General features: G+C 38.2%; 1 protein-coding gene across 6 annotated transcripts in view; it reads right to left on the bottom strand.

The window, feature by feature from the left end:
- The window catches only part of LOC141902560 (uncharacterized), a 42,459-nt gene that overhangs the window by 17,132 nt on the left and 1,631 nt on the right, over positions 1–23,696 (bottom strand). For 5 of the 6 annotated variants that reach the window (XM_074790345.1, XM_074790348.1, XM_074790346.1 and 2 more), the window contains exons 2-3: positions 11,544–12,011; positions 365–435 (exon numbers count right to left, since the gene is read on the bottom strand). In XM_074790345.1, the coding sequence (XP_074646446.1) occupies positions 365–435; positions 11,544–11,856 (384 nt within the window). In that variant the 5' untranslated portion in view covers positions 11,857–12,011. Of the gene's footprint in view, positions 1–364; positions 436–2,076; positions 2,192–11,543; positions 12,012–23,696 lie in introns of those variants that run through there. The other variant, XM_074790350.1, reaches the window with a different exon arrangement.

Genomic DNA, 23,696 nt, shown 5'->3' with positions numbered 1-23,696 from the left:
GTAAGTTTTCCGTGAGCGCGGCTGTGGTTATCAAGTAATTGTGGATAACCACAGCCGTCTGTGACAAGACGGTAGTATTATGACTAAACTATCATAACACGGCAGGATTTTCTCCATGGCACCATTCAAATTGCGGAATTAATGTAAACAAATTTGAAAATTATGAAAAATAGTTATATCAATTAGAGCTATTATCGTCTCTCCTGAGATAGTTGTATCCAATTTCATCCCTTTTAGGAAAATGGATTTTAAGCCGATAAATGCCCAGTTGGGATCCAGAATTGCAATCACATTTAAATAACGTTGATAACGGATCAGACTTATACATAATGTATACAGTTATTCGTAAGTTTGATTCTCTCACCTGATGTAGAGCTGTAAGACCATCTTCATTCGTGACATCTGGACTAACACCCATCATTAGCAAACTATGAACTGTAATGAAAAAGATAATGCAAATTAGTAGCCTTTTATCTAGAACTGTGGTCACCAATGATGAAATGCGCTGAGCGTTTTGTCACCAGCCTACTGGGAAATGTGTAAAGAGCATAATTGTTGTAGTTGGAGGTCAATATAAGTGATAAATGGCATCGTGAATGCTGCTTGGCATCATAAAAAATTCACTCATGAGAGCTGGTGCAGCCGTAACGTCAGACAGTATCAGAGAATGAAATATCGAGAATGACAGGTACATTATCCGTGGGGGATGCTACTTTTTGTCTTCTGTATAAGAGATGACCAATTGTCTGCTAAACCGATTTAGCGGCCAATCAGCAAACACATTACGAAGATCAGGCCTTGTTCGGTACAGATAGGTTGAATACATGGCTTTGGCCATTAAAAGACCTTGACCTTTTTTCATATAGCATTAATCTCACTATCAATTTTGCTAGATAAGAGTTATCAAAAACTATGAAACATGTCTTTACACCCGTGAAGCAGATAACAAGTCATTCCAGTTTTCAATGTCTTCAATAATGATAAACAAGAAAGAAATATCACACAAAATGTATCTTTTAGTTACGTATAGATCTACCGTTGGAAAAGGGTTACGACTTCCAAGTGGAGAAAAAGACATTCCAGTTTCCAATATCTTTAGCAATGATCATCAAGACAGAAGTATCAAATAAAATCTATCAACTGCGTATAAATCTGTAGTTACACTTGGGTTACAGGATGTTATCAATACAAATGATATCAGGCCTATTGCCAATTGACTGACAATATGGAGTAAATAAAAATCCTGTCCCTTTTTGTGGACGATGATATTCATTTCGCTCAAAGTCGGCGAGTTCTCTCAGGTTTTGAGTGGTTGTAACGTGTCTCTTAACTTACAAGATCGGCACTCGCGGCGCACATGATAACTGTAAACTGATCGGCACTTTAATTTGAAACTAGAACATTCGTCACCGGTGCATGAAATCGTTTATGGACATATTCCTAACACAATAACTCCATTAGTGCCGAGTCTGTCTTCGTTACGTAAGATAAGCTTATCACTGGTTCGCTTAGCTGGTGATCGAATTAACAAGCAATTACAGGCTTAGTCTTAACATTTTCCAATAGATGATTTAGTGTTAAGCGCTACGACGCGATCTCATTCAATTTGATAGGGGAGATTTTATCAACAACAAAAAACTATCTACCAGTAGAATTGCTTTAAATCGCTTTTCGATTACGAAGGGACTACCTCAAAGGACCATACGATACGTATCTTGATACGAAGTGTTTCCGGATTTCTATGATACGTCGTAGCTCATCTCAGCCGAGGTAAGTTTTTATCCGGTGTACATGCGAATTCATACCATCATCGACGCGAATGTCGAGCCTGGTAAATCGGTCGAGTAGCGGAAGCACAGGAAATTAAAACAGAAACCAAACAAGCCGAGGCACATATTTGAATTGAGCCAGTAGTGTACTGGCGTTATGTGTACAATCTACACGCGTTTCATGCGCGCTCAACAGCGCAGAGCCGGAGGGAGTCAACTCTCTCGGCTATTGATACCAAACACATCGATATGATGGATTTGTCGCATTATTGAAGTAAATCCAGCGATAATTACAAACTCACCGTACATCAAGGTAATGCGCAAATAATCACCGGCATCACAATCAGAGCTAGTACATCAGAGCTAGTACGTTATCACTTGAATAGATTGTAATTAAACAAACGGCTATATTTCACATGAATTGTGAGTTAACCATAACATGTATACATTACAACCATATTACTTCCTTCAAATTGAACACCAACCTGTTGAACACCAACTCGTGTTCTTTTTTATCTTAGAATTGGGATTGACCCTGATATTTATTTGATTGATAGATTTCATTTAATTCGTTTTGATTCGGTGTCCCCACCACACCTGCCGGGATCAAAACAAGGGGTACAACCACTCAAGAATGAACAGGCAACTGTGTCACTTGCGGGACAAATTGATATCAGCCGGAGCTAAAAATTCAGCTCGAAGCCCGAAGCCCTATGGTGAGCATATTTCCAACTGCCTAGATTTTTTTCCCGGGAATAAGTGGAAATTCACATCTCAATAGGGTTAACCATTCACCCAGTTCTTCTGCTGCCATTATTACATCATCCGCTTAGGTGACATTCACACTGAACATCTGTGGCTTCTGTTTTTCTCGCAAATTGATACATCTGCATATCCCTGCCGGTCTTATCCGGTAAGTCAGTCATCAGAAGCGATTCGTGGACATTAGGTGCAAATTGAGCGATGCGATGCCCTGCCATGTCTCCGGGCTAGCGAGTTAACTCGTAATGACAGAACATATTACTGAAATTTTGCCGGAAAATCCGTGTTCATGGATAATTCGCCTTGGGTTAAATTGAATGGCCACATCGATTTTGCGGACCACAGATGGATTCGGTAAATATGAGGTCTATGTCATCCGGTGAAAACATTCACTTAGCGAAGAAATAGCGTACATGGCAGATATTGAAAACGTTTCCGCAGAGAGACATGTCCAACATGACGATTTTTATCTCTTTCACAAAAGACACAGCCGGCAAATAGGAAAAAAAATTGTTATTACGTTTCATCTTATTTCGCGCGGCCGACATTTTTGCAATAATCTGACCAGTAACAAAATTCCGCCTGACTGTTCAGGTGCAAACGAAAAACTCAATCAACTGAGCAAACAAGCAATACGCGCCCGAAATCGATCTGTGGAATTTTCATCAATTGCTTGAGAAGTCACAATTTACAGAATGTTGCAGGCGAAAATCAAATTTAATACAATCAGCAAAAGCGACCGCCGCGAATTTTCCGCGTTGCTTTTCTTGCAGTGATAAAAGGTATTAGCAATTTCCTTGAGTAAAAGCAATGGCATTTTATCAATTGTAACGGTACACTTTGCAAAGCCCACTGAACACCCGTTAATTGACAGCTACTAAGATTTCTCACCGATGGTAAGCCCCCCGGAATACTGGCCAAAGAATTGCTGAAACCAGAACCAGCGCAATGTTACACTGGTAGGGGTGCCGTCGTAGATTTTTCAAGGTTACAGTTCAAATTTACGAAGAATGTTGAGAATAGAGGCGAAAATGCATCTTCAGTGCCTTTCAGTGCGTCTACACCTCAGTGCGGCGTATAAATGGGTGAAGAACTTTGCTAGTATTACACTGCATTACAGGACACCATAAGTCTGGCATAAATCCACGATCTATCGCTGATGGTGCCCCAGAACAGGTGAACAAGGGATAGATATATATATATATATATATATATATATATATATATATATATATATATATATATATATATATATATATATATATATATATATATATACGTATATGTATATCAGGCTAGTACCACAGATATGATTGATGGAGGTACTCGGCGAGTTACCTTCGTAACCGTAATGTGGCTATATAATCCATTAACCTGACAGGTAATGTGTTATGACAGGTATAGTATACGACGACAGGGTAGACTCAGTTGAGTGTTAAGGCGGTGGTCATCGACAATATTGATGCAAGCGTTCACCTAATCATCAACAGCCACACATCTGTTTACATTACACAATTACAATGTCTCGAGAAGAGCGCAGAAAATTGAATCTGACGGGAAAGATTTTTTCAATTATTGATCACATGGTAGGCCTACACAGCGTAATTTTCCCCTAAACCTGGTATCTGAAATCCTGGATCTGCCTCTAGTAGCTTGGACCACAAAAAAATCTAAAATCTCTGTTGAATTCATTTTTCATTTAAGTAATTTATAAAGTGCTATTCAATAAATTTCAAGACTTTTCATAAGTAATCTGAGTAATTTCATATTCTAGTAGTCATCTGAGAGGCTTTCATCTGACTCTGAGCAAACAAAGAATTGCTTCCGGGGAACATGGAAAATGAAGATAAGAGATTTTTAAGAAATATATCAAGTCATATCTTCAGTAGAAACTTGAAAATTCAGCAGACTAATCCATCACATTCCACCATTGAGTCATTAAAACATCAGTATAAAAGGTATGTTATCCGAGGTTTGGCTTCATGATTTTTTTTATGAATGGAAAATTGCCAAACAGTTTTACTATATGTAAGTATAACGCAGAATGTGGTTTAATGTCGAGGCCTCATTGTCGTCAATTGACAAACACGAAACAGAACGTTATTCAGATTCTTATCCATAAAAAAGGTTCAGTCACGGCTTATCGGAGATTTAAGACAACATTAGATGATCTAGCGCAAAACGATGATGCCTTCATTGACGCGGGAGCATTCAGTCAGTCATTCGGCATCGGTGGCTAAAGAAACATCTTCTAAAACGTATCTTTACAGTAGAACAGTTCACGCCACACTCATTCACGAATTGATAAATATTGTAGGTGACGTTGATTACCGTTGCTTTCATCTTTCAATGACATCTTCATATAATGCCAAAACCAATTTATCAATGTTCATCAGTGATTGTAGCCGCGTTCGCACTAGATTCAGCGCTTACGAAGTACCGTATTTCGCTAGCGCCGAATTCACCAAAATACGGCGCTTACATAGCCAGTTACGCTGGCATTGTTAAGTATGAGAGGGGGGTGTGAAAGCGCCCTCTAATTAGGCGTGGATAAAATTTGACTGGGTTTTGATCTGGGTCAATTTGACCCACGCCAAATCACGGCTTATGCTGCAAAAATTGCAGGGAGCGAGGTCTACTGAGGGAGGGCTTTGTTGCATAACTTTCAATAGATGAAAGTGTGACAGCGCAGCGCCGATAAACGAATACTTGATTTATCATTAAACGCAAACGATGTAGACTTTATCGAACCGTGCTATTTTACAACTTTGGCTATTTTCGATACGTCGAGTATCGTAAATCGATGTTGAGAGAGAGAAAACACAAACGATCGCGCGTAAATGTCATTAATGCGAAAATAGTAACGATGGATTATCAGTGTTACTAGTGACGCCGACGAATAACCTCTCGCGCTGCTATCTCGCGAATTTGCCCTCGTAACAAATGGTGATCCTCTACGAAGAAACTTTTCAACAAAAGAGATCAATCGTGGGCATTAGCTAAGTATTTTCGTATGCAACACATTGCCACTCTGCCCTTTACCAGAAACGCATACGCGCAGCTACAATTTCGTGCTTGCTCTGCTTTATCTGGTGCGGAAAAACTGCAACATCTCAGTTCCGTAGTCAGTAGTCCTTTAGATAACTTCATCGCCGGGATGCAAAAATTCAGCGCTTAAGTTTTCATGAGAATGTGTAGATAATCACATGGGACAACATACAAGACGAAAGTTCTTTTGAGAATTCTATTCATGCGCATCAATCTTCAATGTCAAATTCTAAATAACGACGTCAAGCGCAAATGCAGGAAACATTTAAAATACGTTGCCTGATATAACAGCAGTAAGTTAATGGACGGATTTAACGAATCATACAACATGCAATAGAATTTAAAGCCATCTCGTACGGGGAGGGGGGAAATCTCAGGATTTTGTTCGGATGCATAGATGCTTCTAAATGGATGAAATGAAATTACTACACTTTCTGGATTGCCGATGTAATCAAATTTCAATATCGTGAAGGCGTTACGCGTAGGCAGACGCAGTGAAGAGCGAATAAAACTAAAATCCTGCTTAATCTGACAGTTATTTAGATTCATTCATTGCCGATTAGTGAATGAACTCTTCTATTTCGTCGATTCAGTGCTGCTACTTAAATTAAATTCTCAAAACTTAGTGATATAACATGATCGCTAAACTGGGTTTTAAGCGAAAGCAGCAGAAAAACCCTGATAAAAAATCCCGCAACCAACAGCATAATTTGCGTCCTCGAGTATAAAAGAAACCATCGGCGTCTCATTATGTAAGCGAGCCCCATAAGGAATCAATCGCTTCGGTGAACTTATAAGTAGTACTTATATCTGAACAGTCATCAGGACACACAAGAAAAAGGTAAGACTAATTTCAGCCCACTCCGGCAACATTGATCTCATATATCACCAATGTTTCAACCATTGAGCCATGTGTACTTTTCTAGGTTAGCCATTAGGCCGCCAATAGTAGATTAAATGGACAATCTTCATCACTTGCTAGGCAATAAATCACAGCAACGTAAGCCCTCCAGTATCACCGGGACATGTCGTGCATCTAGATACCTTCGTTGGAATCACCGAACGGGATCTAAGCTCATTTTCAGGTGATTTGACTCGGATAAGAAGCATGAAATAAGATTCGGTCAAATACGGCGCGACGGATATCAACCTGCATTAGAAAACAGTTGCATCTATCAGCCGAGATTTCCAGTCCCAAGAGACAAGTTCTATCAATCCAAAAAGCCAGATTGCCATTCACATTCAGTGCAATACTCCTAGAAAATATGGCCATGTACACCCTGTATCTCTTTTTGGCTGAAGATTAGGTGTAGTAGTGAAAACATGGATATCGCGTGCATTGCCTCCAGTTCTGTAACCTTTGTGGAATTAGCATTTGATTATCCGTGGCTGCAGGTTATACTCCTAACCCACAGAAGGGATATCACTATAACAACTGTTAATGTCGACGATACAGACATTCTGGAAATATTGGTGGAAGAATGGATTCTGTGGTGTCAGTTCAAGCAGCACCAGTAGTTACTGCATAATGCGCTTGGCATGCAAAACCACCTGAGAACCCGAGTAACAACCTGGAAAAATTATTAATTTCCGCATTCGACTTGTCTTGACATTTTCTTTAAATTAATATAACCACTATCAAACATGGAATAGTACACTGCACTGGGTAACAGGTATACTCCCCAGTAAAAATTGCACAAGGTAAATATATCCAACCTAGGTAAAAAAAACCCACTGATAAAAATCCCCCCCTCCAATATCAAGGAATACGTATGTACATAGATATTTTAAAATTAGTATCAAACTATGTTATTTCATAGAAATTTTAAAAACTATGATAATGTCATTTTTGATGCATGCAGCTTGCTAAGTCACAGATTATCCAAGGTAAATATTGCGACCAACACAACGGAAAATTTGAAATTTTTTGACGCCTTATAAAACGTTACCATTATGAAACCTAAACAATGTTAACCATTCAGCGTCATTTTACAAACGACAACCGTAAATCGATGTGCAAAACGTCACAGGTTTATGTGTACACATACAAGCTATTTGGCAAAATATTATTGATAAAGATGTAGAATGGCTCCCTTTGATTATATAATGACGTCTATTTGAACGTCGAAATGTTATATTGCATTGAATATCATGAGAAGACGTATTGTAATAGTAAAGGATGTATGATTATATCAGGAGCGGCAGGCATAAATAGAAATGATAAGTAAATCGGATTATTCGGTTAAATGGCGGATGTATACACGATTCGGAAGTCTGATATAAAAGTCAGACCCTGACATGGGGATGCTAGTGGAATGACGAAGCTATCTACGATCTGAGTAGGGCCGGCGTGAATTTCATCGGCGGCTACAAGCGATCTATATAAAAACGTGTTAACATATAATTTCAATATTCAAATGTTTTAGAAAATATGTTCGATATAAGGGGTATGCAAGTTTCATGAGATTAGCAATTTATAATAGCACAGCTGTCATATACGGCTCCGCGTCCATTGATGGCATGTGTATAAGGTGACAATTCAATTCAATACTTTATTGATCATTATTACATTGAAATTCCGGGATAAAATTTAAAAAACTTACAAATCTTAAAATAAGAAAATACAAAATACAAGACACACGGTTAATTCATACAGAATAACATGAATAAGTTCTTTAAATGACAATGTCTACTTCAACCCAGACTCAAGTCTAGGATATCGAGTGACAGCCAAACCGGGCCCCAGGACCGGGCCGGCTGGCTACACGATATGCTCAACGTCATGACGAAGCAAACATCCAAAGAACTCTTTCTTCAACCATGGAGGTAATGAGGTTGCAAACCAGCTTAGAGGCAAAAGTGAATCGAAGTCGGTCACAAGTTGACAATTTTTTTAAAATTAGACCAGTTGAAGACTGTATCATCTACCCAATCGCCAAATCTCATAATTCCCCAAATTTCTTAAAACTTCGATTTCAAATTTGCAATTCCACATTAGCTTCTCCCAGAAATTCTACATTTTTTCGCAGGCGTCAAATAATTTATTAAAGTTAATTTTCTTGTTGAAATCTATCGAAGTTTTCTGGGGGGATTATTACCTACATTTCATTCTACTGTCAGCCATACAACGATGTCTCTAAATATGAGGATGAAATGCTTATCACTTTCTATCAGCCTTACCTATCTCTTTCATAGAACCAGAATATCAATATTGTTCAACATCGGATCCAAGCAGTAGTTCAAGATTGTCTCTTCTTTGAGGCTGACATACAAAGGGAGGCTCATGGTGTTTGACAACATACTTACAGCGACAGAATGCCATTATATACGATCATGTATTAATAATAAACACTTCAAACGAATGTGAGGGAAAAAAATTGAGACCGAAGAAGCCTTATGTTACACTGTAAAGGAAGCAACAACAAGTTGCGCGAGTTAATGAAAGATGCATCCTGAACTGTGGCGTCTGGAAAACTGACTCCAAGCAAAAACTCATTGCAAGAAAATACACCCAAACAAAAAACGGAAGCAGCAATTTATGACAGTGGCGATTAGAGAAGATCGGTGCGTTCATCATCTACCATCACTTGTTCAAACTAACTGTACGATGAAATTGTTGATACACCATAAAGCCTGTGCCGGATGTAATACGTGCAGACAAGTTTTTTCGGAGAGTCCGATATTTACAAAATAGCTAATTTTCTCGTTGGCGATCCCACTTAACGGTTATATAGAACCACCATTGTGAAATTAACAACCCGCACAGTTTATCATTCTAATTTCGTTGTCAATGGAGATGCTTTTTATCACCCGATAGAGTAGCTATTATCGATAGTAATGGGTGTAAACTGGATGAGTTATGTTCACAAAACTGCTGTAAAATTAATCTTCATTTACGAACAAAAGGGAGTTTTGTACATCGTAACACAAGGGTCCTCGCAATATACGTAAAAAGACTGATGAACCATCGACAAGAACTCGTGCAGCAAACGATCTAGCATTCCGCTTTTGATTAGTCTGAATTTCGGCATTCATATCAACAATGTTACAAGTAATCGACGACAATTCCCCACTTCGATGTTACAAAGTTCAACATTAACGCGAAGAGGTCAAAACAATATTCAATCACGTGCCTGAAATCTCTATTAATTACTATATGTGGCTCACGCGGCTGATTTAATCATACCAAAATAGAACGACGAGTTGTCACATTTCAGACCACATGGAAGGCTTACAAAAATTTCAGTCACGTTCATGACAGTTCATCGTTGGGTGTGGCTTGATGAAGCAATCCCCTCAAAATGAACTATACACACTGTCTTATGAAACTCATCGCGCATCTCTTGAGACACTGGATATTTACAAATATCGACATCTTGAACGTAATTATTTATACGCACGCTAATTAATTTCATCATGCATGCATTTCAGCCTATAGGCTACATTCTTCATTCAGTACCAGTCTCAGATCTACAAGTTGTCGTCAGTCATATCTCATTGCCTAATGACAATTTCTTAACCATCCATTTGTAAAATGATGAATTGTAAAACTAGAAACAGAAAACTATTAAAAAATTCAACTGTAAAGCAGCTAACTGGGTGAATCCACATGCAAATTCGGCTGATTATGTTTGACCGAGCATGCCAGGTATGTCCATGTATGTTCGTCCAGAAAAGCGGTGAAAAACATCAGGCTACATACATTTCTTTGGACATGTCTAATGTTTGGATTTGACTATAATAATCTTGAAGACAGATTAAGGTGCAACTGAAGAGATGGCTAATAGCACTGTAAAGCTGTTTATAAAGATCATGAAACATTTAGACACAAAGCTTCATTCTCATGACGATGATGAAAGCAATGACTACTTCCATGATTACTCTCGTAATCGGTGTAGACATCCCCTGACACATAAACTCAAGTCTCCAGGGCCAAGATCCACAGGTAAGGAGACTTCAGTTCAGAAAATGGACTACCTGTCACTACACTTGCGACTGTTGAAAAGGTAGTCCTGATATGGTAGCATCGCTCTAATTGGTTTCAGGGTATTTCACATTCTCTCTAGGTCATTGACTCTTAGTAGACATGAAATGTCCACACAGTCTTAGTCTATCTTGTAGTCACCCAGGGAATTCAACTGAAACAACATATTATCTATTTAATTTTTGTAACCATACATATGATACTGATTAATGATGATAGAATCATACATAATCTTCCAATTAATCGAAGCGTGTCTGATGACCCAGCACAGCTGTATTGATGACCAGATGATCTGATGGAGCCGATATTGAAATTACATACTGGAACATTCCTGTCTGGTAACATAGTCTTCATAGATAATCACATTAATGCATTGATAAATTGGATGATCGAGTGTGTTCATCTTCATAGATTTTTCAGTTTAAATCCAATTTCCCACACGAAAAGCTTTAATGAATATTGATATTCATTATTTTTTCAGATAATTTCGGAAAGTCTTATAGGTTAGCGCTTAATATGACTGACTCCAGGTTTCACGAATCTAATCGATGATATGATGGAGCTGGCTTGGATAAGGTCAAAGACAAAAGCCGCTATCACACCCGCATTTTTTGGTCTGGGCCACATTCGGCCAGGAACAACTGTTCACACCAGTGCCAAATGGGCCATGTCTGTTTGGCCTAGGCTAATTTTGACAGACCAAAAATTTTGGACCAGACCCGAGCCAAATTTTAGCACGGGTCAAAATATTGCATTGTGAATTGAACACACTCTAATTATTCAAGGGCCAAATTTAACTCGAGCCTCTCCGGGACAAATCATCTCCGCGTGATCGCGGCTAAACTGCGTGTAAGGCCTACCCTAACACAAGGCGAGGACGATTGAAAACTCTCGTCTCTTGTTGATGTATTTTTCCCAACCCGACAATCCGATTCTAGCATGGGATTAAAACGGAGGCAATATCATATTTCAAATCTTACCTTCTTCGATATCGTTTCTCGACGCTGCCTCTAACAGTATAATATTATTCACGAATATCACATTACGGCCTGATTTTTGTGGCGGGATTACTTGTGGTTTACTCGATCGTTTATTTGGTAGCAGACTATTCGTCGTCGACGATTTTCGTTTTTTCTCTTTTTCCATTTGTTTTTCGAACTGATACCACCGTTTCATCTGTTGGCTGCGACGTTTTTTAGCCAACTTCAAACGTTCGTGCGTCGGCATTTTCTCGAGCATCGGCAACTCGGCCACAAGTTCCTCGTGTGCCATTTCGTCGAACGGGAGGCGCATGTGGAGATATCCGTGTGGTGTTAACGCATTGAAAATAATCCAATAAGTTTACGTACGAACGACCGGTCGTTGGGTCCTTACGTATTTCACATGATCCGATGATGAGTAGTTAGTGCTTATTCAGTACCAACATCAATGGTATCATTAACGACAACCTACAAGACACAATGATCATCATTTTTAGCTTTCTCATACCAAAATATTGCACTTCAATGTACTATATGAAGGAACCGTTTGCACATCGGTTCACCTGGTATCTTGTCACAACGAAATATGATGCCACGAAATTCTATTTCACTGTATTAATAGATTTAAGATTAATGGATTTAAGTTGACTGTTTTACTCTAGAATATCAATAATTCCCCATTTTTCCGCGTATTGTCATTTGGATATCGTCATTCGTATTTCACTTTCTGAACTTTTTCAAAAAAATGTATCTCTTACAGTTTACCGATGAACATGAACACCATATCTCAATTGCTAATTCTTTTTCTTCAATATTTCCTCTCCCATTTGTCAAAAAAAGATTGACTACAGATTATTTTCCAGAATTTTTCAGAGTTAAACCAATGTTGCCATGACGGATGTGGCAAAGTATGGTACTGACACACTGACGGATACTCTGTCAGCTTCTTTGGTTTCAGTTTGAATAAGGGATTATAAAGCATAAGTCTAATTGAACTATCATCAACTTTTGTATTTGTCACGTTGCCATGGAAACATTTCTCCAATTGTATATGGTTTGTATTTTCTGGCAGATTGTCTCGTCATTTACCCGTCAATATATCTTTATTTTGACATAATTCCGATAAAAACATCAAAAGTTGTTTTGATTGTCAAATAATTTTCGTCAAATATCAAATCTGATGGGCTGAATATACACATATATAAGCAAAAACAATCAGTTGTCTCATTGGATATTGGCACAACCAGTTCTAGTAACTAAAATAGGAAGAAAAACGCTTGAACTTGTCTTTTCATCGTTTAATATTTATAACTTTGCTATTAATGTCAATTTTGACAGAAAAAGAACGCTTGACCTTTGAATGACCATATTTAGAAAAAATGCTTACATCAGTTAAATTCGAAAGGTCTAACCACACTGAACAGCGATGTAGAAGAATATACAGGCAAAACCTGCTTTATCCAGATCAGTCTCATCCCGATACTGATACTATTCACCCAATACTTACCCGTACCACCGTGTGCTACATAGGTTCCGAATAATCCAGATTAAACGGATTTACTGTTACGAGAAATTAACCGCCATTCAACCCCCATTTCATCTAAGAATCATACAACTTTACGACATCAATTAATGAAATATACCTCGAGAAGTTGATGGGTGATTGTACGGCAAGCGTAGCAAGTAAAGTTATATATCCCTCATTCGTTAATGATGTTTAATCAACGTATATGCAAATCAGCGGTCATCAAATAGATCATTAACATCTACACACATAGAAACAGCTCTTGATGATCATCGCGCCGTGAGAGCCGCAAATAACGCGTTATCATTCAGAATGCTTCCGTGTACCGAACACGAACAGTCGCGTTGTCGACGAGATACAAAGCCGACGACGACCACCGAAAGGAAGACTACGACGAGCCGCATCCCGACATCGCGACATTCATTCCATTCGAATTCGACTGCTAGTAGATCGCGAGCGAAGTCGTGAACGGCGACAAATTGCCGCTTGCATCACACCCTGGGGGTGGCGAGCTGACAAATGACAGAATATATAACTTACTTTGCTCCGATACAACAATCCATGTTAGATACAGTGGCTGCTTCTATTAAATGTCGGCACAACTGGGAAAAGAAACCGGGAATCGTCGATCAATCGCGAGAAGATTCAATCGACTAGCAGCAGCGAAATACCGGCTAGTTTCATCCGGTCGAACAGCTCCTCGAGGCACAGTATTAATGAAAGATGTCCGAAATTGCAACGAATAAAGACGTATATAGGCCTATGCCAACTCACATTGCGTACGTAGTTTACTGAATGAAACTCTATGAAAATAATATCGATAAAAACCGAAACAAACTTCTTTTTTCTACATCCAATTGTGGCTATTCTAGCCAGCGATTGATTTTCATTTCTAAGTGCTGATGATGATTTCTAACTGGGTTTTAGCACAAATCTTCCTTGGAGTTGCGAAATGGTTTTGCAATTGTTTTTGATACAATTAAAGAGAGGTGGTTAAACTAGAATGGCTAAACTATACCAACAGACGAAGAAATAAATGCCATGAGGGGATTATCACAAAAAGTATACACAATCAAGGCCGAGGCCCCAAGGTCTTAGCAGAGACTTACTAATGGCATTAAGCAAGTTATGCATTAGACATTGAACATGAAGATATCTTACTACTGAAGTACGGTGGGGTTGAGAACTACGCAGACTGAGCAACTTGACCTCTCAATAAAGACTAGATAAAACCACGTACTCTAAAGTTCATGATAAATCCAATGAAATAATCATTGTCAAATTCTACCGATGCTTATTAAGTAAACCGTGAAGAAAATCTATTTTGGTAAGCATTTATACCGAAGAAGCCGGTAAGTAAATAATCTATTGCTGAATAAGACTAGTCTGTAGATCAATGAATTCCAACATGTTCACAAATATTTGTAGAATACAGCCAGATTTTCCGATGATAAGAAAAGCCTGGCACATGCACATCTATACCAAAGAGCGAAATAATCCATTGTCTCCAGCAATATTCCGGTCTGATCGGTTCACTTGTTACCCCTTTGAATGCTTTTACTTTCAATAGTATTTACTTTGAGAAACATGTTACTTACGATGTCTATTTGTCACATGAAACTCTGCCATTAAATTTGCATTTTGACGAAGAACTGTTCAATCTATGTCCTAGAAAAACTATAAGAGCTTCAAATGTACTTCAAATGAATGTTTTAACCCACATGTCTCCCCACGGTAAACTTGAGTCACCATTTTTATGAAATGCCTATTTTTGATAACGGCACCTAAGCTCCTAACATACCTGATTATTCAGTAAGTATTCAGTAAGTAGTATTCTAGTATTCAACTATATATGAAAAGCGTCTCGACTAACAAAATATCAAGAAACACAGTGCTGAGAAACTTTGCCAAAACCACGCCTAATTGCCGCCATCACACAAGTGTCTTTTGCACGGACCAAATTTGCTTGTGCCAAATTTGGCTCAGAGGAACTGTTCACACAAGTACCATATGGGCCCATACCTGTTTGGTCCGACCAAAAACGTGAAATGCTACAGATTCCGGAAATAACTCACTTCTATTTGTTTTAGCATTGTTTAGTATCGAGTGAGTGATTAATAATGCACTTTCTAGGCACAGGCCAAATTTGACTCGGGCCTGATCCTTGCCAATTAGGCCTGGGCCAAATCCTCTCGATGTGATTGCGGCTAATATAACCCACTGGTGGCAAAAATACGAATGTATTATAAAAATAAAAAGATCATACGATATCAAAGCTTCACGAATAAGACCTTACACGACCTGTCGCTCCAAAATAAAATTTCATTTCTTATCAGAAATAAGTACCTGCATTCATGCGCATAAAACAAAACCTTTTACGCAAGGTTTTCGTCTTAACGAGCGCACGACTGAAGAGCGAAGCAGCCTGTAGCGAGCTCGCCAGAGATATTTGATCACAAAACGCAACAGACTGTGAAGAGTCTGTACCGCATGGATAATATGATATATGATAAAGTGATCGATACACAATCACAGAAATGCATGGAAAAGAAGAATATCTCTTCAGAAGAGAAAATTGCTTTCATTTTGAAATGTGAAAGGTCTGATTCAGTTATGACAACGAAGAAGCGAAAGATTATTGGTGTATCTGGTTCCAGGTTTCCCGTGGAGATAATTTGATATTCAACCAATACTCTAAAACGATTGAATAGTGAGAAAATATCCTTCCATCTGTGTCTACTTACAGGTCATTTCCCCCACCTCAATCTTTTTCACCTCAGCATTCCCACTTGACAGAATTCCCGGCGTTTTCTTAATTAAATCAATGATTTCAGAATAGAAATGGGATGATGTTATTGACACTTTGAACCAATACAGTTGAGATACATTTTTACAGCCCAGAAAGGTGCGTCTTCAGTGCAGTCTACTGTTTATCTTTTCAAATTCAAAGCTTTTGAGAACAAAAATATATCGTGTATGACTTAATAAAATCTACATGAATTGGCTGGGCTTCGAGGTATAATCTGAGTCTGAGGCCTAGGTACAGTAACCTTGCGTTGGTAATATATACGTTAATAGACTGCAATCCTCGAAAAACAATAAACGTCTCGCGTGACGAGAAAATACCTAGTAAAAACCGAAAGAACTGCAGTAATATAACATGATGAAAAGACTAATAATGGAACGGTACAGGTTCCGTTCAGATGGCATTGCAAGGTTGACATATAAGTGAAACGGGTGTCCACGATTTATGAGAAACATTAGCACACAATAACGGCAGCCAATCAATCTACACCAAACTTCCGGACCATAAAGCACTATGGCTAACACGCAGGGACGGCATACAGATGACTGATATTTCCAAACCACTTCAAAAACAATTCACAGCAGCCAGGTTTAAAGAATTGAATTTAACCGATCAACAAGCAGTTGATACCCGATGCTAGATGATGAAAGTATAACTTACCATTACCGTTAATGAAGCTCCTCTGATCAGTAGCAAAAGAAAATTGATTTTCGGCATCTTAGTAAGTTTGTATAAATTCCCAAGAGGGGTCAAATTCGGTTGACAAATCACAAGCTACAGTCTCATGTCAAAATTACCTCGGTGATAAGGGTTCGGTGTTGTGATAACAGCAGCAGCGGAGACATGAACACATCATCGTGCTTCATATTTTCATTCAACACGCAAAGTTATCAGCCATGAATTATTACAACTAGCGCAACACACAACGAAGTTGCTACGATAATGCTAGTTATCCGGACTATTCAAACTCTCGCTAACCCCATCAGAAGGTAGAGGCATATTCATATAATTCCAGACAGGTAATCTATTTAGTACTGAGCTTATTCCATCAACAGATGGACCCAGTTGAGTTACAGCATCATACGAGATTCGACCCTGATGGTAGATGCCTTGGCACAGCAGCGGAGATGCCCAGCAACGCCACATGGTCTATCGACTGAATGAGATTTTCATACATGCTTTAGTGGACAAATCATTGACCGAATGAAACATGATTTCTGACTGGATAAAGATAATAGTGATGCACGAATAGTTGCGTACATGGTCTACTAAATGGAACACAGTGCTGTGGCAGTCTTGCGATTCAATAAGGTACCAAACCCAGCAAGAGATTGTCACTGCATTAATGGAAACTTCTGGAAACTTCGTACAGATTGCCATGATTGTTTCATACAAACTCGAAAAAGATTTCCATTGTAAAATACTAAAAACAAGAATGAAATTTCTCAGCCTCCAGTCAATGATGATGCCTGATTTCATCAATTCAAACATGGATTCTAAAATGGAGTCCATTATTCAAAGCAGCAACAATGACGATCTTGCCATCCTAATTACTGATTAGAAATGTCTAGTACTTTGTAGCACTAAATCTTAAATTGAATTGAATCAGCAAATTTGACTTATAAGTATGTTCATGCCAATTCGCGATAAAAATCAAACAAATTCCTTCCATAGGCCAGTACTTAGATTTATCTCTACTTTAGGTTCATGACACTACAGTGTTAGAATCGGATGTTATGTTTGTGATTTTTTTTATCAAGATGATAGCGATGGTCCTGAAAATCCCTGCGACTGACTTTCTTTTCTCTGACAGCCGACGATCCAGATGTTCCCCTCAGACATTATTGTTGCATTGATCAGAGAAATTCACAGCGAGCATCGAACGTTCTTAAACGCAACATCTATCGACTCACAACCATTTCAAACGACAATCATACATAATTTTACCCTTCTTCAAAGAAAAAGGTATTCTAGACAATCAAAGATGACAATTGCTCAATAATCTGCCCGGAGGTATTAGTCGTGATGTATCAGAAGCAGCGCTACGAACACACCAACAAGCGACTGATGACAACGATATCTACCATTAACGAGGACGGGTGTTAATTTCATCGAGCCAGATCTAATATCATGCACCAATGGGTGTATGGGAAGTGGTGATCCTATGTAATATGACATTTGTAGGCGAAAATTGATTTCCAGCAGAGTAATCAGGAATCAATTAATGATGAACAGATAAATATGTTCACACTACAAATACGGTACAACGCCGCCGTCAATACTTCAGAATATTTCCTGTCTATTCTTGTCGTACCATTTCTAACAGCCTTAAGTCTTATATCTTATTTCCCTCTAGTCATTAAAGCCGTTATTCATCGATTAGCCTTAACAAGGCTTTAACGAAAATGATACTAAACGCCTTTGTACTTGTCCAAACGTCTGAAATGTGCATGTGGCGCATAAATAAAGTTGCTGGCGGAAAATAGTCATACTATTCATTTTCTTAACGACAGCATTTTTCATCGAGGCCAATTACCGGGGTAACTCTTTCGATACAGAAACAAATTGCCAAGCTATAAGTCCAATAGGGATACGATCGGTAGGGGATTCAAAGTGGCCATTTGCCTGACAATGCTGATGAATGGCCATTTCGAAAAATTCATAAATACAGACAGTTTTTGCTGCGTTTGGATTTATGATAGCAACATCAATCTTTGCCCAGGATATGAACCCGAAAAAAAAATGTCACGTATGCCGTCAATACCACAGGGAGTCATTATCCTTGTTGTGTCAGTCTTCCGTTCGTAACCGCAATCACCGACGCTCAGCGACCAGATAAGAATAAAGAGAAAACATGGCATCAATCGCAGCCTAGCAAATCTGCCTGCCAGCCAGCCAACCAATCACAACAATTACTCGAAACATCGAAAAGCAAATGCCAAAGAAAAATGAAATTGAATGGGAATAATGGAGTAGGTAATGTTCCAAGGACTACAAGCGATAGTTCAATAAACGGAATAAATAGTGGAATTGGATGAAAACTAGTTGAGCCAATTGCTTTAGTAGATATCAATAGCGTTGAAGTGGTACCTTAGAAAACGACAATATTCCGAAAGCTTTTTCGATCGCGACATAACAACAACAAAGAATACTGAGCCAACAAATCAATTAGCTGAAGTAATACATGATCAGGAAATTAACCATATAGCTTTCAACTCCACCTGCTTTAAAACTTTAAAATGCCAAGACCTCTTATTAACGTAAGCAGCTCTCAGGAAAGAAAATTGCATCAGAACGGATTAATGCCATTAGGAGTTGCTCAAAACATATGACAGCCTTTCATAGTATTTTCTGTGAATGGCTTTTCGTCCGCTACAAACATTAATTCATATCACACACAAGATGTGCGCGCTCAGCGATTCCAATCCAAAGCATGTTGCTTTCGAAACTTGAAACAAAATTTCTTAATGGCAGGATGAATTACAGGAAACTCGACTAAATGACTCGAGGAACATTTGGGAGTTTTTGAATCAAGTTAACGCCGAGTTTGTTACGGTACCAGCATACCGGTCCGACGCCGAGGAGCGTAGATCTAATATCCGCTTCCCGTCATCGTAGGTATATTGCCGAGGGAATTCCTAATAAAGACGTGCAGTCAATGTGCAATAGTTCTGATTCCATCGCTAGATCAGTACGTAAGTCTGCAGTTGGTCGCAAAAAGAAAGAAAGGCAAACCGATTTTCCTCGCAAAGAATTTAAGCTGCAATCAGTGCTAACGATACATGCAAGTGTCAACTGTTTCAGAATGTCCCCGGAGGTAAAACAAATGGCTGTGCACGGCGAATTTCCACAGAGACTGACAACACTAGATGAAGTGAAATGAGCCATTAAGTGCCGCACGAAACTAGTTTACGAAAACCTGAAAGCCATTTGAATTCGAATTGTTAATCAGAAAACGTACAGAATTCGCTATGAATAAGGCCTACTGTATTAACTTACAGCGTACGTAATTTGAATTTTAGCCCTGACGGAAGAAAAAATTCATTTCTTTCATACAATACACATTCATTTATATCTGGTAAGTATTTTTAGAATTCTAAAAACTTCCTGCACTTGCTATTGCCGACTGGATATGCACTGCACGGATAACATTACCTACATCGGTACCAATAAATATTTCTAAAGCTTATTCCGCAATGGAATACCTAAATACCCACTACTAACTTAGACATCGAAAATAACTGACCGGAAAACACAATTAGCAACAAAAACAAGTTAGTCCAACGAAGTCCATAATAGCATAAAACATCCCTGCGGCAATAATACGCATTGAATACCAAACAACAGGGTGCATTTTATGGACTTACCTTCCAGTAGATAGTTCAATAAATATATACACAGTATACATATACATCGTATACATAACTATAAGAAATATTAATAACATAATGATTAATAGATGTTATCTAGATTGCAATGGTACTGATAATGAAAGTTCAGTCTTGGTTACAATAGAAAGATGACTCCATGGTAATTGGTTCAATCTTATCTAGCAGGGGGGTATTGCTGTAATGTCTCATAATGTAGGGGCAGTTGTCACACATCCTGGACAGGCATTTCATTGAAATGACAGAGGTGGTTGATCACATTACCTTTTATTAACTTACCATACAGGCTGTGACAAATATTCCCATCCATATCGGCCTCAATGTTCCAACCTTAATAATTGGGACGAGATAATAGAACAGATCAGTTTTCCGACCTGATATTTAGCATACAGGTTACTACCGATGGGTCTTTTTATAGCCTCGACACATTGGAGAAATCCAATTTATGGAAAAGGAAATAGCCTCCAACCCGGTAGCTATTGGAAACTCTTTTCACGTAGGCAGTAGCAATATAAACCCCCGATACACATTCACCCACCGAATGCAAGTAATTGCAGCTGACTACTGGAAAAATATGATAAGCACAAAAAATAAGGGTATTCAAATAGAAAACCAGCTAGGCCTATAAAAGGAGTAAAAATAATGCCTTAGGGCCTATCTATTTCACGGATGATCCGTGAGTGGCCTCGAATATTTCTACTAGTTAAACACGTTGACCGAAAGGTGAGAACAATCATATTATAAGTGAAAAGACGCTAAGACATTAAAGGCGATTATGATTAATTGAATGCGATCTTGCCTCGTGGATTCAGAAACCATTAGCTAAAATGGGAACATTAAATTGAATCAACAGACTTTAAAGTCTAGTGGAAATTTGATTATTTATGGTAATCTGCCAGTGACACTAGCTGATATATGGAGTCCTTGGAAGCAGTTATCTTTTGGTACTATATTAAACGGGGGCTAAAGCTGGGAGATAATTAATCAAATGGCTAGGCCTTATGAGATACGAATTCTGAAATCGAAGCACCACCATCGCTTGAATTATCTATGGCAAAAAGATGGTCCTAGATAATATCATCATCGTTGGTCATACGAAATGCATCAAAAGTGATGAAGTTTGCAGCGAATGACCTACAACTCATGCGAATTCAGCAATAACCCTGGTAGCTCGAGTGCGTAGAAACTTGTGACAAGATCTTGTTATTGAGATAACAGCGACACTGTAAACACTCCACCAGTCGTCATTACCATGCGAATGTTACGAAATACGCCATTAAACCATAATAGGTGTGCCGTGTCAGTTTCCTTGTCTCGAAATGCTTTTAATAGCGATGTCAAAAAATGAGGAAGTCTTAGACGTAGCATAGTTTTTTTCACACACGGTTCTCAATTAATCAGTACTTTTGTAATAGAAGTAGTAATAGTCATACCACTGGAATTCACCTGTACAAGTAAATCGATACAGCATAATAGTTATGACCTATATGTCAGTTAGCAGGTATTGCTAAGACGTTATACCAGCAACGTTCTCGGGCCAATCATTAAGGGTAAATATTGACCGGTTACTGCATAGAAGTTAATCATATCATTGAATATATCTGATATGGACGGAGACCGGGTTAGATTATGATTTCTTATTGGATAATGGACAAGGCAAATTCGATATATCATTCCTAAAAATAGAGATGACCAAAAATAAAAAAATTCTTCGTATTTGTCAATGATATAGCTTCTCATTCCCGGGAGGATAAGTCATCTTCGTGGTGAACTGTTTCGAATAAACAATCTATACTGAACTCACTATAAGATCCTCGTTAATTAATGAACCAAAAAATAGGCCTCGAGATGGGTGGCCTATTCGCATATTCAGTCTCTCAAAATACAAGCACCTATTGAAATACTGTCGATATGAAAATGCCTGCAGCACTTCTACCTTTTATGTACGTTGCTCAATGTCTGGAGGATATGAAAACGACTGAATTTTTTATTATGGAAAGTCTTTGTAGTGATTTTGTAAAGAGTGGTGACACATATGTATTCAGTAAGGCAGTACATTATACCATTGTCGCCTATATGAAAACTAACATAGTAATGCACACATGCATTTCTTCATTAATTACAACATACATAAATGTGTAAGAGATATTCGAAAGTGGTAATCTTAAAGACACATATATATATATATATATATATATATATATATATATATATATATATATATATATCGATGTCGCCAGACAAAATCAAACTGATCAAATCGGGTTTACACGTTGATTAAGTAAGCAATCGACAGTAACAACTTCAGGTTAGAATGAATGTAATCACCACATAATCCTTCATTCTGACTTTCATGATTTATTAATTTATTATCTAGCACTTTTGACAAGTTCATGGAAAAATCAAATGTCATCAATAATATACATGCATAATCATATGCATTAGAATCTGACGTTTTACGCGGCCATATTTGAAGGCGCAGTTGATTGGCTGTGTATTACACAGACAATGATTATGCATTAAAACAATCAATCATTCATTAACAAATATGATAACAGATGCCAATTTCATGTTTCCATTCATGTAATGATGAAGAATGTGCAAATATTGTAGACTTCGAGCTTGTATAAACCTCATTTCTATTTCAGATTGAATTTGAGTCTAGATTCATAAAGTTTTGCCAGATTTCGTTCGATGCCCGGCGTGATAGCAGGCATACGGTGAACTTGGAAGAAAACGGATTTTCCATCAGAATTACTTTACTTTTTTACGACAGATTATGTATCATTGTCAGTCGTAAATTCTCTTCGCCAAAAAACCCAGCTATCTGAAAATGATAAGGCCTCAACAGGAAGCTTTTTGAGAAAATTAAAGGCTCTATGTATATCGGCATGATAAATGATGCTGCCAGCGTATGGAATCAAGCTGAGATATATACAAATTGTATCTTATCGTATTCACCAGACATATGAATCGCTGTCACCCGATAACTAAAACGCATAGAAAAGAGAAAATCATCCGGGGACTAATCGCTCATATGCGAAAAGCAAAATATCATCGAAATGCATCAGAGATTTGGAAAGCGTGAAATTGAATTTTCAAGACGCAATTAAAATATAAGACAAATAGCAACGCGACAGAAACTAACGTTTCGCTCTTATTTGAGCGATCGGAATCTGAATAAACAGCAATTGACAGCGAAATGAAAATCGTACGGATGTTGACATCGTAGATAATAACTTTTTTTCCCATAATTTCTCCCGTCACCTGATTTCATGACGAATTCATTAAACTGATAAAATGAATATTCCGTATACCGTTCGCCGAAACGGAGAGACGATAAGCTCGCTAAAAAATCGATCGCTAAAAAGAAGGGCTCTGTCGAGTGCGTGAAATATAACTGGTGAGTAAATAATCCAACGATCGGATCGGAT

This window comes from Tubulanus polymorphus, chromosome 3 (genome assembly GCF_964204645.1).
Source record: "Tubulanus polymorphus chromosome 3, tnTubPoly1.2, whole genome shotgun sequence".
Taxonomy (NCBI): domain Eukaryota; kingdom Metazoa; phylum Nemertea; class Palaeonemertea; order Tubulaniformes; family Tubulanidae; genus Tubulanus; species Tubulanus polymorphus.
Note: the sequence above shows the minus strand (reverse complement) of the source record. Positions and strands in the feature narration are given on the sequence as shown.